The sequence below is a fragment of the Tachypleus tridentatus genome, chromosome 2, assembly GCF_004210375.1.
Source record: "Tachypleus tridentatus isolate NWPU-2018 chromosome 2, ASM421037v1, whole genome shotgun sequence".
In the NCBI taxonomy this organism is placed as follows: Eukaryota; Metazoa; Arthropoda; class Merostomata; order Xiphosura; family Limulidae; genus Tachypleus; species Tachypleus tridentatus.
In genome coordinates this window covers 82,921,968-82,934,807 of record NC_134826.1, presented here as the reverse complement: position 1 = coordinate 82,934,807, position 12,840 = coordinate 82,921,968, and the positions used below count along the sequence as shown (strand labels likewise).

At 36.0% G+C, this 12,840-nt stretch overlaps 1 protein-coding gene across 2 annotated transcripts in view; it reads left to right on the top strand.

Annotated features, from left to right (window-relative positions):
* The window catches only part of LOC143236065 (transmembrane protein 272-like), a 52,207-nt gene that overhangs the window by 22,826 nt on the left and 16,541 nt on the right, over positions 1–12,840 (top strand). For both annotated transcript variants that reach the window (XM_076474336.1, XM_076474327.1), the window contains exon 2: positions 11,400–11,565. In XM_076474336.1, coding sequence (XP_076330451.1) covers positions 11,400–11,565 — 166 coding nt within the window. The remainder of the gene's footprint in view (positions 1–11,399; positions 11,566–12,840) is intronic.

The window sequence follows — 12,840 nt, the reverse complement described above, 5'->3', positions numbered from 1 at the left end:
TGGGAGATAATGACTAGCTGCCTTCCCTCTAGTCTTACAGAAATTAAACTGGTTTCAACCGTTAAGAAAAATAAGTTAATCTCAACAACCTCAAACTTATTTATTTCTATTAGCCGATAATTTAGTAAAAAAACAACAACATATTAGTTATTTGTACACCATAAAATGGGAAAGTAGCAAAGTATTTACTATTATTGATGATATAGAACTATTGAAAATTGAAAACTTTTAAAATGGTAACGCATTACTCTTTTCTATTAAGTGTATTCGAACACCTCTTGAATATGTTATATGGTTCACCTAATATGTCATTAATGTGAATTAGCAATATTGCAGAGTAGGCAAGATGCGGAAAAGTAAATGAATTTCAGGAAAAGTATCCGATGTGGGAACTAATCATGGCCTACTGTGCATAAGGCCTCATGACTGTGTTTCAAACGCGAGAGTGTTAAACATGGCAGAAAATTATGTTGGACCATAACGATGCTTACTTGTTAGAACTGTAAAACATCGGATTGTAGTCGACTTTTTGAACAAGTTCACAACGACATTGTAGCATTCAGTGAGGATATGTGAAAAGGCTTCGCTGTGAGGCCTTTTGCAAAGTGTTTTTGACGAATGTGGTTTTCGTTAAAGGAAGACTTTAGCACAGGTGGGTGAACACTTAGACTGTATTGCGCCATCTGTGAGATACTGGGTTGGGGGGTTATACTGTAGACTGCATTTGGTGCACCTTAATACCTATGGCTTTCAAAAAATAGCAAACGATCGCTTCTTGACTACATGGGATTTTTCTTTTTTTGGTCATAAGGCAAATACAGTGTTTCAAAAGGATACTGCTTTCTACCATAATTAATATGATTAAAAACAAAATCATCAATGCCTCGAAATGAACAACACAGAACCCAATTTTAATCCAATGGGGCATTTGTGGTACCTTTGAGGAACTGGTTCAAAATGTTAAACCACACGACTTCTGTCGTCACTCAAGGGGTTCTGTACTGTATTTAGACCGAAACTCAATGTAGCGCAGAGTGTGAGATAAAAATGACTCAAGGAAAATCATTACTCAGAGGGAGAGCGAGAATCAGTCGCCTAGTCACTGAATTATTCTGGTAACGGTTTGGTTTGTTTTGAATTTCGCACAAAGCTACACGAGGGCTATCTGCGCTATCCATCCCTAATTTAGCAGTGTAAGACTAGAGGGAAAGCAGATAGTCATCACCACCCACTGCAAACTCTTGGGCTACTCTTTTACCAACGAATAGTTGGATTGATTGTAATATTATAACGCTCCCACAGCTGAAAGGACGAACACATTTGGTGTGACGAGGATTCAAACCCGTGACCTTCAAATTGCGAGTCGAGCGCCTTAACTATCTAGCCATCCCTTTGGTAATGGAAGAAATAAAACTAGTTTAAGTACGGCTAAAAGACATGTAATTATGAATACTAATATGCATTGTACTAAGAGCTAATTACTCTGCATTAACTATTTCTGTGACACACAAAGTTTAGGATGCTCATAGTTGATACAAAAACAATTACATTACATACAAATGGCACACAAATAGTTGAGCTGTTTATAATTGTTTGTAGCTCATACACAAATATACTGTTTATAATTGCTTATAGGCGATACACAAATGTACTATCTATAATTATTTGCAGGTATTACACAAACATACTGTTTATAAGTGCTTGTGTGTGATAGATACAGAATTATATTATTTATACTAGAGCGCTAGAACCACCTGGCCATGCCAAACCTATGGAAATTGTATTCTTCAAATTGTTGAATTAATATATCCTATCGCATGTTACTTAAGTTTTCAAACATGTAAACGTCTTGCTACTGATTAACGTAGATATACAAAAATTATTATTTTCAATCGTATGTGAGATTAGGCCTGAATAAAAAAAAATGTGTACCATGTGAAAAAGTGATGCCAAAAACCTATCGTGTTACGTCACTGCATCTGTCGATTTGTTTATTTATTTGTCCAAATACCTTTTTTAGAAATTTAGAGAAAAAATTCACTTTAAACTAAAACTTTGTTTTAAGATTGTAACTTTCTTCTGGTGTTTTATGTTGTTTGACCCGGTATGCACATGTGGTCAGTGAGCTTGCCTTGGAATCTGATAGTTGCGGGTTCGAATCCCCATCCTACTACATATGCTTGTCCTTTCAGTCATGGGAGATGTAAATGCTTTTATGGTCCAACCCACATTGCGTTGAAAAAGGAGTAGCCCAAGAGTTAGAGGTGGGTGATCATAACGAGCTGCCTTCCCTTCACTTTGTCACTGCTAAATTAGGAATGGCTAGTACAGATGTGTGTGTGTTTTTCTTATAGCAAAGCCACATCGGGCTATCTGCTGAGCCCACCGAGGTTCGATTCTCCTGATTTTAGCGTTGCAAATCCGTAGACTTACCGCTGTACTGGCGGGGGGTGAAACACTAGTGCAAATAACCTTCGTATAGCTTTGCGTAAAAACAAATAGGTTCGTTTGCTTTTTTTCTCGCAAAGGAAGACTGTTGGTTAACATCCTATGTCACTGAGATTCAGAAGACATGATGAAAAAAGCAGAAGGAATGAATGTAATCTATGTTATACAGATAGCAACGTCATTTATTGTTGTAACAAAAATACATGTCATGCCGCTGGATACATATATAACTGGCAATAATGTTGCTATTTAATGGTAGAAGGCAAAACTCACGTTTCCAAGCACATTTAAGATGTATTTACTACCTTTGTCTGTCATCGTCGATGGTGCTTTAATAAAGTGTAGTTCAACCACTGCGCTTGTTCTCATATGCACAATTTGAACAGTTCAGTAAGACTGGAAAATGTCTGGTTTCAGCGCCATCTACCTGCTCTGTGTACCAACACTTCTTAAGCCTTGCGCAACTGAAAATGATGAAATTGTAAGGATATAAAAAATCTAACAAATAATTAGACATATTTTCTTGAGCTTGGAACTCCAGCTACAGGTAGCCAAAAAAAAAATTAAAATCGTTCTCCATATCTATGTGTAATCAAAACATTTCATACTTCTGAAGATGCAAGCTAGTATCTCACAAACAAATAAGTTAATGTTAGTTTTCAGACAAAACAGTGTTTAACCACCCAACGTTTCGGTTATACACTTTTGTCAAATATCCTCTTAGTCCCATTTACCATTTCATTATATTTTCTACTGACTTTTTGTTTAATTAATGGAACGGATTAGAACGCCGGAAGTTGATAACCAATGAAATCTATAGACAAACATTCTAGACAAAAATCTTAATTAGTCGTGACTTTGTTTTACACTTTCTTCACCAGGGCTCGGCACAGCCAGGGAGGTAAGGCACTCGACTCGTAATCCGAGAGTCGCGGGTCCGAATCCCGTCACTTGCCCTTTCAGCCGTGGGGGCGTTATAGAGTCACGGACAATTCCACTATTCGTTGGTAAAAGAGTAGCCTACGAGTTGGAGGTGGATGGTGATTGCTAGTTGCCTTCTCTCTAGTCTTACACTGCTAAATTAGGGATGGCTAGCACAGATAGCTCTCGTGTAGCTTTGCGCGAAATTCAAAAAACAAACAATCCTTCACCAGAATAATAATACATTGTTATTTTGGTGTGTATGCAAATTTGTTTGTTTATTTTTTATTTCTTTTTTGTGCGGTTAACGTTTTTTGTAAACAGGATGTAAATTGTCGTAGATTTAGGTAATCCTTGCTTGGAACTAAAGTTACGCCACCCCCAACCCCCTGCCAGTAGCACAGCGGTATGTCTGCGGAGTTACAACGCTATTAACCAGGATATGATACCCGTGGTGGGTAGAGCACAGATGGTCTTTTGTTTAGTTTGTGCTTAACTACAAACAAACAGACAAAGACCGCAGTTTCATACAACAGTGGACATTCTAGACTGCTTATATTATTTATCCTCTCCGCACCTGTTGGCGGTGAGTCTTTCCTGTGTGGTTTGTTTAAGTTAATAAGAACTAGAAGTGACAATAATCACTGACATAAGTAATTAAAAATTTTGATTGAGCACACAAGAACTTTGATATTAAATCAAACCTTTCACTCTACAGTGTTTGAAAAAGTTCGGTATCTTTCGTGTTTTAGTCTACTCAGATTGTGCTAATGACACACTGATTCTAACTGCTAATAAAGGAAGACCTTGACTTTTACCTGATGTAATAAAACGTTTGTTTCTTATTTCACATAAATGTCTTAATTTTTACTCGACTGTCTTTGCTTACTTCATTACCTTACAACAAAACAACAACAATCTTTCGATTTTCTCATTATCAAGGTACTTATTTCTTACCTGTAGATTCTCCAGTTATTGAGGTCCTTATTTCTTAACCGTGGGTTATCCAATTATTGAGGTACTTATTACTTAACCTGTGGGTTATCCAATTATTGAGGTACTTATTACTTAACCTGTGGGTTTTCCAGTTATTGAGGTACTTATTTCTTACCTGTAGATTCTCCAGTTATTGAGGTCCTTATTTCTTAACCGTGGGTTATCCAATTATTGAAGTACTTATTACTTAACCTGTGGGTTTTCCAGTTATTGAGGTATTTATTTCTTAAACTATGGGTTCTCCGATTATTATTACTTATTTCTTAACCTACGAACTCCAGTTTAAAAGCGAATACCAGGTTACCTTGAATAATACAAAAACAAATCAACCTTTTATCTGTCACAAACAACTGTCCAAAACGATATTTCGTTAAAGAGATAAAGTTTTATAATTGAGCAAAACATTTTGTTACTTTAAAAATTATCACAACGTAACTAAAGTTTTACTTCTATTAACTGAATAAAATGTTAAAAGTTCTTTTTTGTGAATACTTACTGGTTATTATTTTATTACACCTTACAACGTTTACAAAATATCAGTAAGAAAGTGTTCTTGCTCTAACTTCTAATAAGATACAATTTGAAGTTAGTATTGACTTTATGAGAACACAAATAAATAGCAACGTAACATGTTTGTTTCCTTTTTAATTTTCGCGCAAATCGACACGAAGGCTATATGCGCTCGCTGTCTCTAATTTAGCAGGGAAACACTACAGGAAAAGCAGCTAGACATCACCACCCACTGCAAACTCTTGGGCTACAATTTTATCGAAGAATAGTGAGATTGACCCTGATATTATAAACGCCCCCACGGCTGAAAGAGTGAGCATGTTTGATGTGATGGAGATTCGAACCCGCGACCCTCAGATCACGAGTCAAGCGTCCCTAAGGACCTAGCCATGCCGGGCCTAACTAAATATGAATTGATAGAAATGGTTTATTTGAAATCAATTATATTACATAGTGTTATTTATTAATAACACTTAAAAATACAAAGTTAATGAGTGTTATTCGTGTAATGACGAAAATAATCTTCATGTAACTTAACCAAAAATCATTACACAGTGCACTGCGTTAATAAAATTCTTAGAGGTCGTGAAATGGAAAAAAAAAAAATAGTGAAATAATGGAGCGTGTACGCAGGTCTGAATTCTGAAACAATGATATTAGAACATCGTTAGAAACCAAATGAATTTAGAAATAACCTAATTTACAAAAACGTATTTCTTTTTCTATCTTCACTGAAGGATTTAGTAGAGAATTAGGCTTTCCTCCTTCTCAAATACCTTTTTATTTCCATTATCAGGACTCACTGGAAAAAGATAAAAGAAATGTCCTATTTAATACAGTACGAAAAAAAGAACAAACTTATGTTACGATGTCAAACGCTGAAATCAAGAGAAACAGTGAAGCTTATAAGCTTAGTATTTCTGAAAGGGTGGCAATCCATTCATCATTTATGTAACTTGCCCAGGAACTCGTTAACTCAATATAAATCTGCTGATTTTTACATGTTGTTTATCAGGTTATAGCAGTAATTCTAGTACTTTATGTATTCCCAAGAACTAGAACTGACGCAACATATGGATAAAAGACACGAAAAGGTCGCAATATTGGATTATATGTCATTGGTCTCATATATATAGCAGATTACATGTGTTTGTTCCACATATCATGACTTTATGTACTTTTCCCATAGGCTTGTTTGTTTGCAGATAAACACAAAGCTACACAATGGGCTATCTGTGCACTGCCCACCAAAGATACCGAAAACCGGTTTCTAAAGTTGTAAGTCCGAAGACTGCTGAGGGGTGTTCCCATACAGCTGATTATATTAATTTTTGGACATCAGACATACATATATCTTTTTTTGCATTCAGTATATTTTTATAAACAATGTGTGTTATACAAAACGTATGAAATGCTTTTTCTATCACTATTTTAAGGCGAAGCTACTTAAGGGGATTCAATTTCACCTTATGGATCAGATCTTCGATTTTAGAGTTGCAAGTCTGTAAATTCGTTAGGTTGGGCTAGGCCATGAATGCTACCTAAACGCCCTTTAGGCAGTTCCTTAGATTGCCAAGTTTGGTTGTTAAAAGCCGTGACGTTAGACTTATAGTACTGTATAACAATAGCACTTTGGGACTCTTAATAGGCTATTTGACGTCCAGACTACTTTTAGGATAATACGAAAGGCCTCTTCAGTGTTGACTTCTGGAAAATATATAGAGACTCGAAGTGTTGTTTTTACAAACATGTAGTTAGAAATCAACTATAACCAAACTAAAAAGAATGAGAGAAAACAGTAGTCAATCGTTATTTCTATCGTAAATATTAAGCCTCATATTTTTGCATCGCTTACAACGACAAATTTTTTTGGTATACAAGCTGTGAATTCGCTACTAAATAACTCCTATTTTAAAACATTTTGTTTTATGTACAAAATAAGCCACACTTTTGTGTTTGTTTTTAACCACAAAACAACATAATGGACTCTCTGTGCTCTGCCCACCACGGGTATCAAAATCCGGATTCTAACATTGTAAGGCCGCAGAATACAGCTGTGCCACTGGGGGCACCACTGTAGGACATTCTAAAATATTTTTGTTTGTTTTTAAATTTCGCGCAAAGCCACACGAGGGTTATCTGCAATAGCCGTCCCTAATTTAGCAGTGTAAGACTAGAGGGTAGGCAGTTTGTCATCCCCACCCACCGCCAGCTCTTGGGCTACTCTTTTACCAACGAATAGTGGGAATGACTGTCACATCATAACGACCCTACGGCTGAAAGTGCGAGAATGTTTGGTGTGGTGGGAATTCGAACCCGTAACTAAATTATGACTTTCTTTGAAAATAACTATTTTTCATCTGAATGTCAAATAACTGCAATATAGTAAATTTACTCGCGCCACCTAGTGTTAGCTAGTGAAAACTTAGCACGACCTCAGATTTTTTTTTTAAGATCGTGCATTTACTCCACTCTACAGCCATAAATAATGTTTTAGTGAAACGAAAGGATCATAATTCGTCAGTTAAGGGTGTAATTTATCGCAACGCAGAAAAATCGGAAAAAATAAGTCCTGTAAAACTTCTTATGTTGCAAATAGTTTAACTATATGCTGACATGCAAACACAATTTAATGAATGGAAAACCCCACATTATTATGTAGAATAGAGATTAATAGTAATTTCTAAGTAAGTTTGTTTTAGAACAAATCCACATTTGACTAACTGCTGTGACCACCGCGGAGAATCGAACCATGGATTTTAGTGTTGTAAGTCTGTACTTTCATCGCTATTCTACGGGGGGTAACTTTAATTAAAGTATGAAACTGCTAAAAGTGAGATGGAAAAACATAATAGTTGTCGACGTTTTAACAGAGTTAATCTCTCATCAAGTTTCACTCTGACGAAACGTCGAAAACTGTGTATTTTTTAAAATTTTATATCCCATTTTTAACTATTTTAGGCTTTGGTATCTCGAAAATTTCAAAAAGTAATTGCGCTTTCGTTATAAGGACTACGTTCCAGGTCCCAGCTCTTCTTGTAACTGCGTCCTCTGTTTTCGTGAAGACTCTCATAGCCATGACCAGATGAAAAACGGTGAGGTACGTCATAGACCTCATGCCTTAAAAACGTTTCGTTATGCGTCAGTGTTGGCTTTCAACACCATTAATCTTCCCTTAAACCTGCCTTTGTTTGTAGATGTCGGTGTTCAAGACCAAATTTATTTACAAACTTTCCACAGGCATCCAAGTGTACGTGGGCATCAGTTTCCAAGATCAGATTTTGACAGACTCTCTATTGTATGTGAGTATCAGCTGAAGACACTATAGGCCTTGACAGACTTTCTATTGTATGTGAGTATCAGCTGAAGACACTATAGGTCTTGACAGACTTTCTGTTATGCAGTAATGGATATCGACTTTAAAGACCACTATGAAGCAGAAAAATAAAATGACAGAACAGCATAGTTGAATAATATTAGGAAAAGTTATGGTTATATTTTCGAATAGAATTCCTCTGCTTTCAGTTTATTCACTATTTTCATCATGAAGACGGCCATTCTTTTCAAGATATGACTAAAAGCTAGTAAGCCTTTGTCAGCTATCAATTTTTTGTTTATCATATTGGCAACGGTATCAGTAAATATTCCCAATTTCATTACAAAATGACTTTTTTGGGGAGTGGAAGAGTCAGAGTGTTCTCTTTAGTAACTATAACCTACTCTTTGCAGATGAGCACGATACTCTGCCTGCTGTGTCCACCGTCGGGAATCAAATTCCGGATTTTACTGTTTTTACACTCGGGGACCATACAAGTATTACGAATCCTAAATGTGTTTATAATTGAGCAAAAAACTACATAATGTGCTATCTGCGTTCTGTCCACTACGGGTATCAAAATTCAATTTCGAGCGTTATAAGTCTGCAGACATGCTGCTGTGCCACTGGAAAGAAAAAAAATCCTAATGTGGATAAACATTCTGATGAAAAAAAAAAAGACAAGAATTATAAACAAAGAATTATTGGTTTGTTAACTTGAGAAGTGATCTCCCGAGGGGTAAGCGGTAACTCTACGGACTCCAAGTAGTAAAATTTGGGATTTGATTCTCCTAGGTAGATAGCACTCGTATAGCCCATTGGGAAGGGGGTTAATCTAAAACAAACAACACGATATATACAACAAATATTGATCGAATTTGAAAAATCAATCGAAAAAAACGTTTGTTCTATTTTGGTTTGGTTTCTTCAAAAGAAGTGAATACCTCCGAAACTTTTATTTTTAAAATATGCTGTCTATAATTTGTTAATCTTCACAAACCGCCTTAGTAGCTATGGCTTCGCATTTATGAATTCCAGAAATAATATTGTAAGTTCTTGTACAATTTGTTTGTGTGTGTGAGAGAGAGAGAAAGGAGATCAGTATGTTTGTGAGCTTCTGTCAACATAAACCCTTTGCTTGATATTTATTACTTATGAATGAAATCTAAATGATGCAGGTCTTAATTTGGTTCTATACTGTGAAGTGCTAGAACATAATAAGCTGGCGTTTAAAAAAAAAGACTTAAATTAGACAGAATTTATATCTTTAATTTTAAAAGCAAAATAGAACAAAATGCTAACTGACACTTCGCATATCAGAAAATCAACCGGCATGGTCAGGTGGTTAAAGCACTCGACTAGTAATGTGAGAGTCGTGGGTTCGAATATCCGTCACATCAAACATGATCGGTTTTCAACGGTGGGAGCGTTATAATGTCACGGTCAATTCCACTATTTGTTGATAAAATAGTAGCCCAAGTCTTTGGGTTGAATGATCTTACACTGTTAAATTAGGGATGTCTGGCACAGATGGCCTTCGAGTAGCTTTGCGCGAAATTCAAAACAAACCAACCGTCTTTTTACAATTAAATTGTCAACTATAACTGCCGTTAACTGCCGTTAAAAAGAAAATATCAAAGAGCAAAAATGTTTATCATACTTTTAAAAAATTTGTTTGTTTGTTTTGGAATTTCGCACAAAGCTACTCGAGGGCTATCTGTGCTAGCCGTCCCTAATTTAGCAGTGTAAGACTAGATGGAAGGCAGCTAGTCATCACCACCCACCGCCAACTCTTGGGCTACTCTTTTACCAACGAATAGTGGGATTGACCGTCACATTATACACCCCCACGGCTGGGAGGGCGAGCATGTTTAGCGCAACGCGGGCGCGAACCCGCGACCCTCGAATTACGAGTCGCACGCCTTACGCGCTCGGCCATGCCAGGCCAACAAATAAAAAAAAACTTGATGAAAATGTTGACGTCCAGTAATTTACATATGGTTAAATTTATTTTCAATTATTATTTAAGAAGTAGCTTAAAACATGCAGTCGCTTTTTGTTTCTGCATTTAGGGCAAAGATACTGAAGTTATTTACCATTGTCCCTGATTTTGTACTACTGACGTCAAAGAATTATAATAACCAGCCTAATACCCATCACACGTTTGTACTTAATGGCCTTTGCTCCGAGTGAAGTTATTGCATTTGGTTTATATCTTAAGAATAGTTACCATAGTGAAGTTAACGTTGTTGATATCTGAAAAGGGTTGCTGTAAAGACGTTCAAATATTTAGTTGGTATTTAATAAATGTTTGGTTTGGTTTGAATTTCGCGCAAAGCTACACGGCGGCTATCTGCGCTTGCCGTCCCTAATTTTGCAACGTAAAACAAGAAGGAGGGCAGCTAGTCATAACCACCTACCGCAACTCTTGGGCTATTCTTTTACTAACGAATAGTGGAATTGACCGTCACATCATAACGCTTTCACTGTGGTAATATTTATAATTAAGTTAGTTAAGATAATTAAGGCACTGGACTCGTAATCGGAGGGTTGTGGGTTCGAATTTCTCTCATACCACACTCTCATGCTCGCCCTGTTAGCCGTGAAGCTAAATGTATTTTAGTCAAATACATTGACTTCACCATAGCATTTATTTGGTGTCCAACAAGTGTTGTCATAGTGAAATTAATATAGTACGTTGTTATGAATTGCCCATGACAAAGTCTTTGTGAAATGTTAATAAAATGTTCCAGATGTTATTTTATGCAACATATAGATTTATTCGTAAAACTTTAATATGGTACACATTAAAAACTATAAAAATGCAGTTTCGCGCCTCTGTAGCAAGATTCCGTTTTTATTTCTCATAAGTGCATTTTACTTATTCTCCTAGGCCCGGGATGGCCAGGTGGGTTAAGGTGTTCAACTCGTAATCTGAGGGTCACGGGTTCGAATCTCGTCACACCAAACATGCTCGCTCTTTCAGCCGTGGGGGCGTTATAAAGTTACGGTCAATCCCACTATTCGTTGGTAAATAAAGTAGCTTAAGAGTTGGCGGTGGGTGGTGATGACTAGCTGCCTTGCCTTTAGTCTAACACTACTAAATTAGGGACGACTAGCGCAGATAGCCCTCGTGTAGCTTTGCGCGAAATTCAAAAAACAAACAAACAAACAAACAAGCTTATTCTCCCCCCTTCTCTCCCCACAGATACCAGTTGATGACACGAGACAATTGTATCAAAAATCGGAGAATCCAGGCTTCCTTAAGTACACATCGTGTGGATCTATTATTTACCAGTTGCGAGAGGCCAACGAAGAAGCTACTGGGCTAGTGGATTTCACTTGCAGAGCTTTAAACGTCATTGGTTCTTCTGGTAAGGCCTACATTTGGTTATTATTTACATTAAAAAAAAAACACGTTCGTTTTTCTTTCTAACTTTTAGCTAACGTTTTCTTTGATTTTAGCTAATAAATTAATATTTATACTATTATCGGAAGAACGTCCTATAACACGTTTTCCCTGTAATTCGTATTTTTTGCAAATATAAGCTTTTATTTCAGTAACAGTCGTTGTTATAAGACAAAGATGTATTTATGAGAACGTGCCTTTTTATCACAGAATAAAAAGTTAATGCTTTTTTCTCGATGATTTCTGCATAACTTTACTTCATTAATGAAAATGGCGGACAGCGTACAGCATCCAGGTACACGAAATTTACGCAGGTAACTTTTTTTTATATAACTTACATATTTTTAATTAAAGCTTTTTTACAGATCGAAAAGGAGGTATTTATTGCATTTTCGGGGAAATGTCTGTAAATTACCAACTACATTTTCAGGACTAGTTAATTGAAAGGATAAAATGATTTTAACTCTGATTAAAACACTATGAAACAATATCTAATCGTTAATCCAACAATGTATCTTTATCAATAACAGGTAAAGAGAACGTACTACCATGTAAGTTAGATAGATGTAATGAAGTCGCTAATACTCTAGTATTTCAAGACCTTTAACACCCTATGAATTTAAAATGATTAAAACTCTAGTGAAAATTGGTTAGTTAACACATTATTTGCGCACTGATATTACAAAATGGTTAATACACTAGTATTGTAATGTTTTGAACACACTAACACTGTAAGGTGGTTAACACGTTAATGTTATCAAATAATTAGAACACTGTTATCATCAAATGGTTAATATACATTAGTACTGTAAGATAATTAACACATTATTATTATTATTATTATAACTAATAATGTAAAAACTTTAACACACTGGCACTGTAAAATGATTAACCCACAATTATTTTGTGATAGTTAACACACTAAGATAATAAAGTGGTTGATACATTAATACTGTAAAGTATTTTAAGGCAGTTAACACAAACATTATAAATTAGTTATACGCTGATATTGTAAACACTTTAACATACTGGGTTGTGAAATGATAAACACACTACTGCCATAAAGAAATCAACACTAATATTTCACAGTGTTTAATACAGTATCGAAACCCAGGTTCCAGCAGTGTGGGTCCGCAGACACCGCTGTGCCACTGGGAGGCTCACCGTTACTTACAATGAACATCGTAGCCATATACAATGATAGTCTTAGAATATACAATATTGTTGGAACTGGTATGAA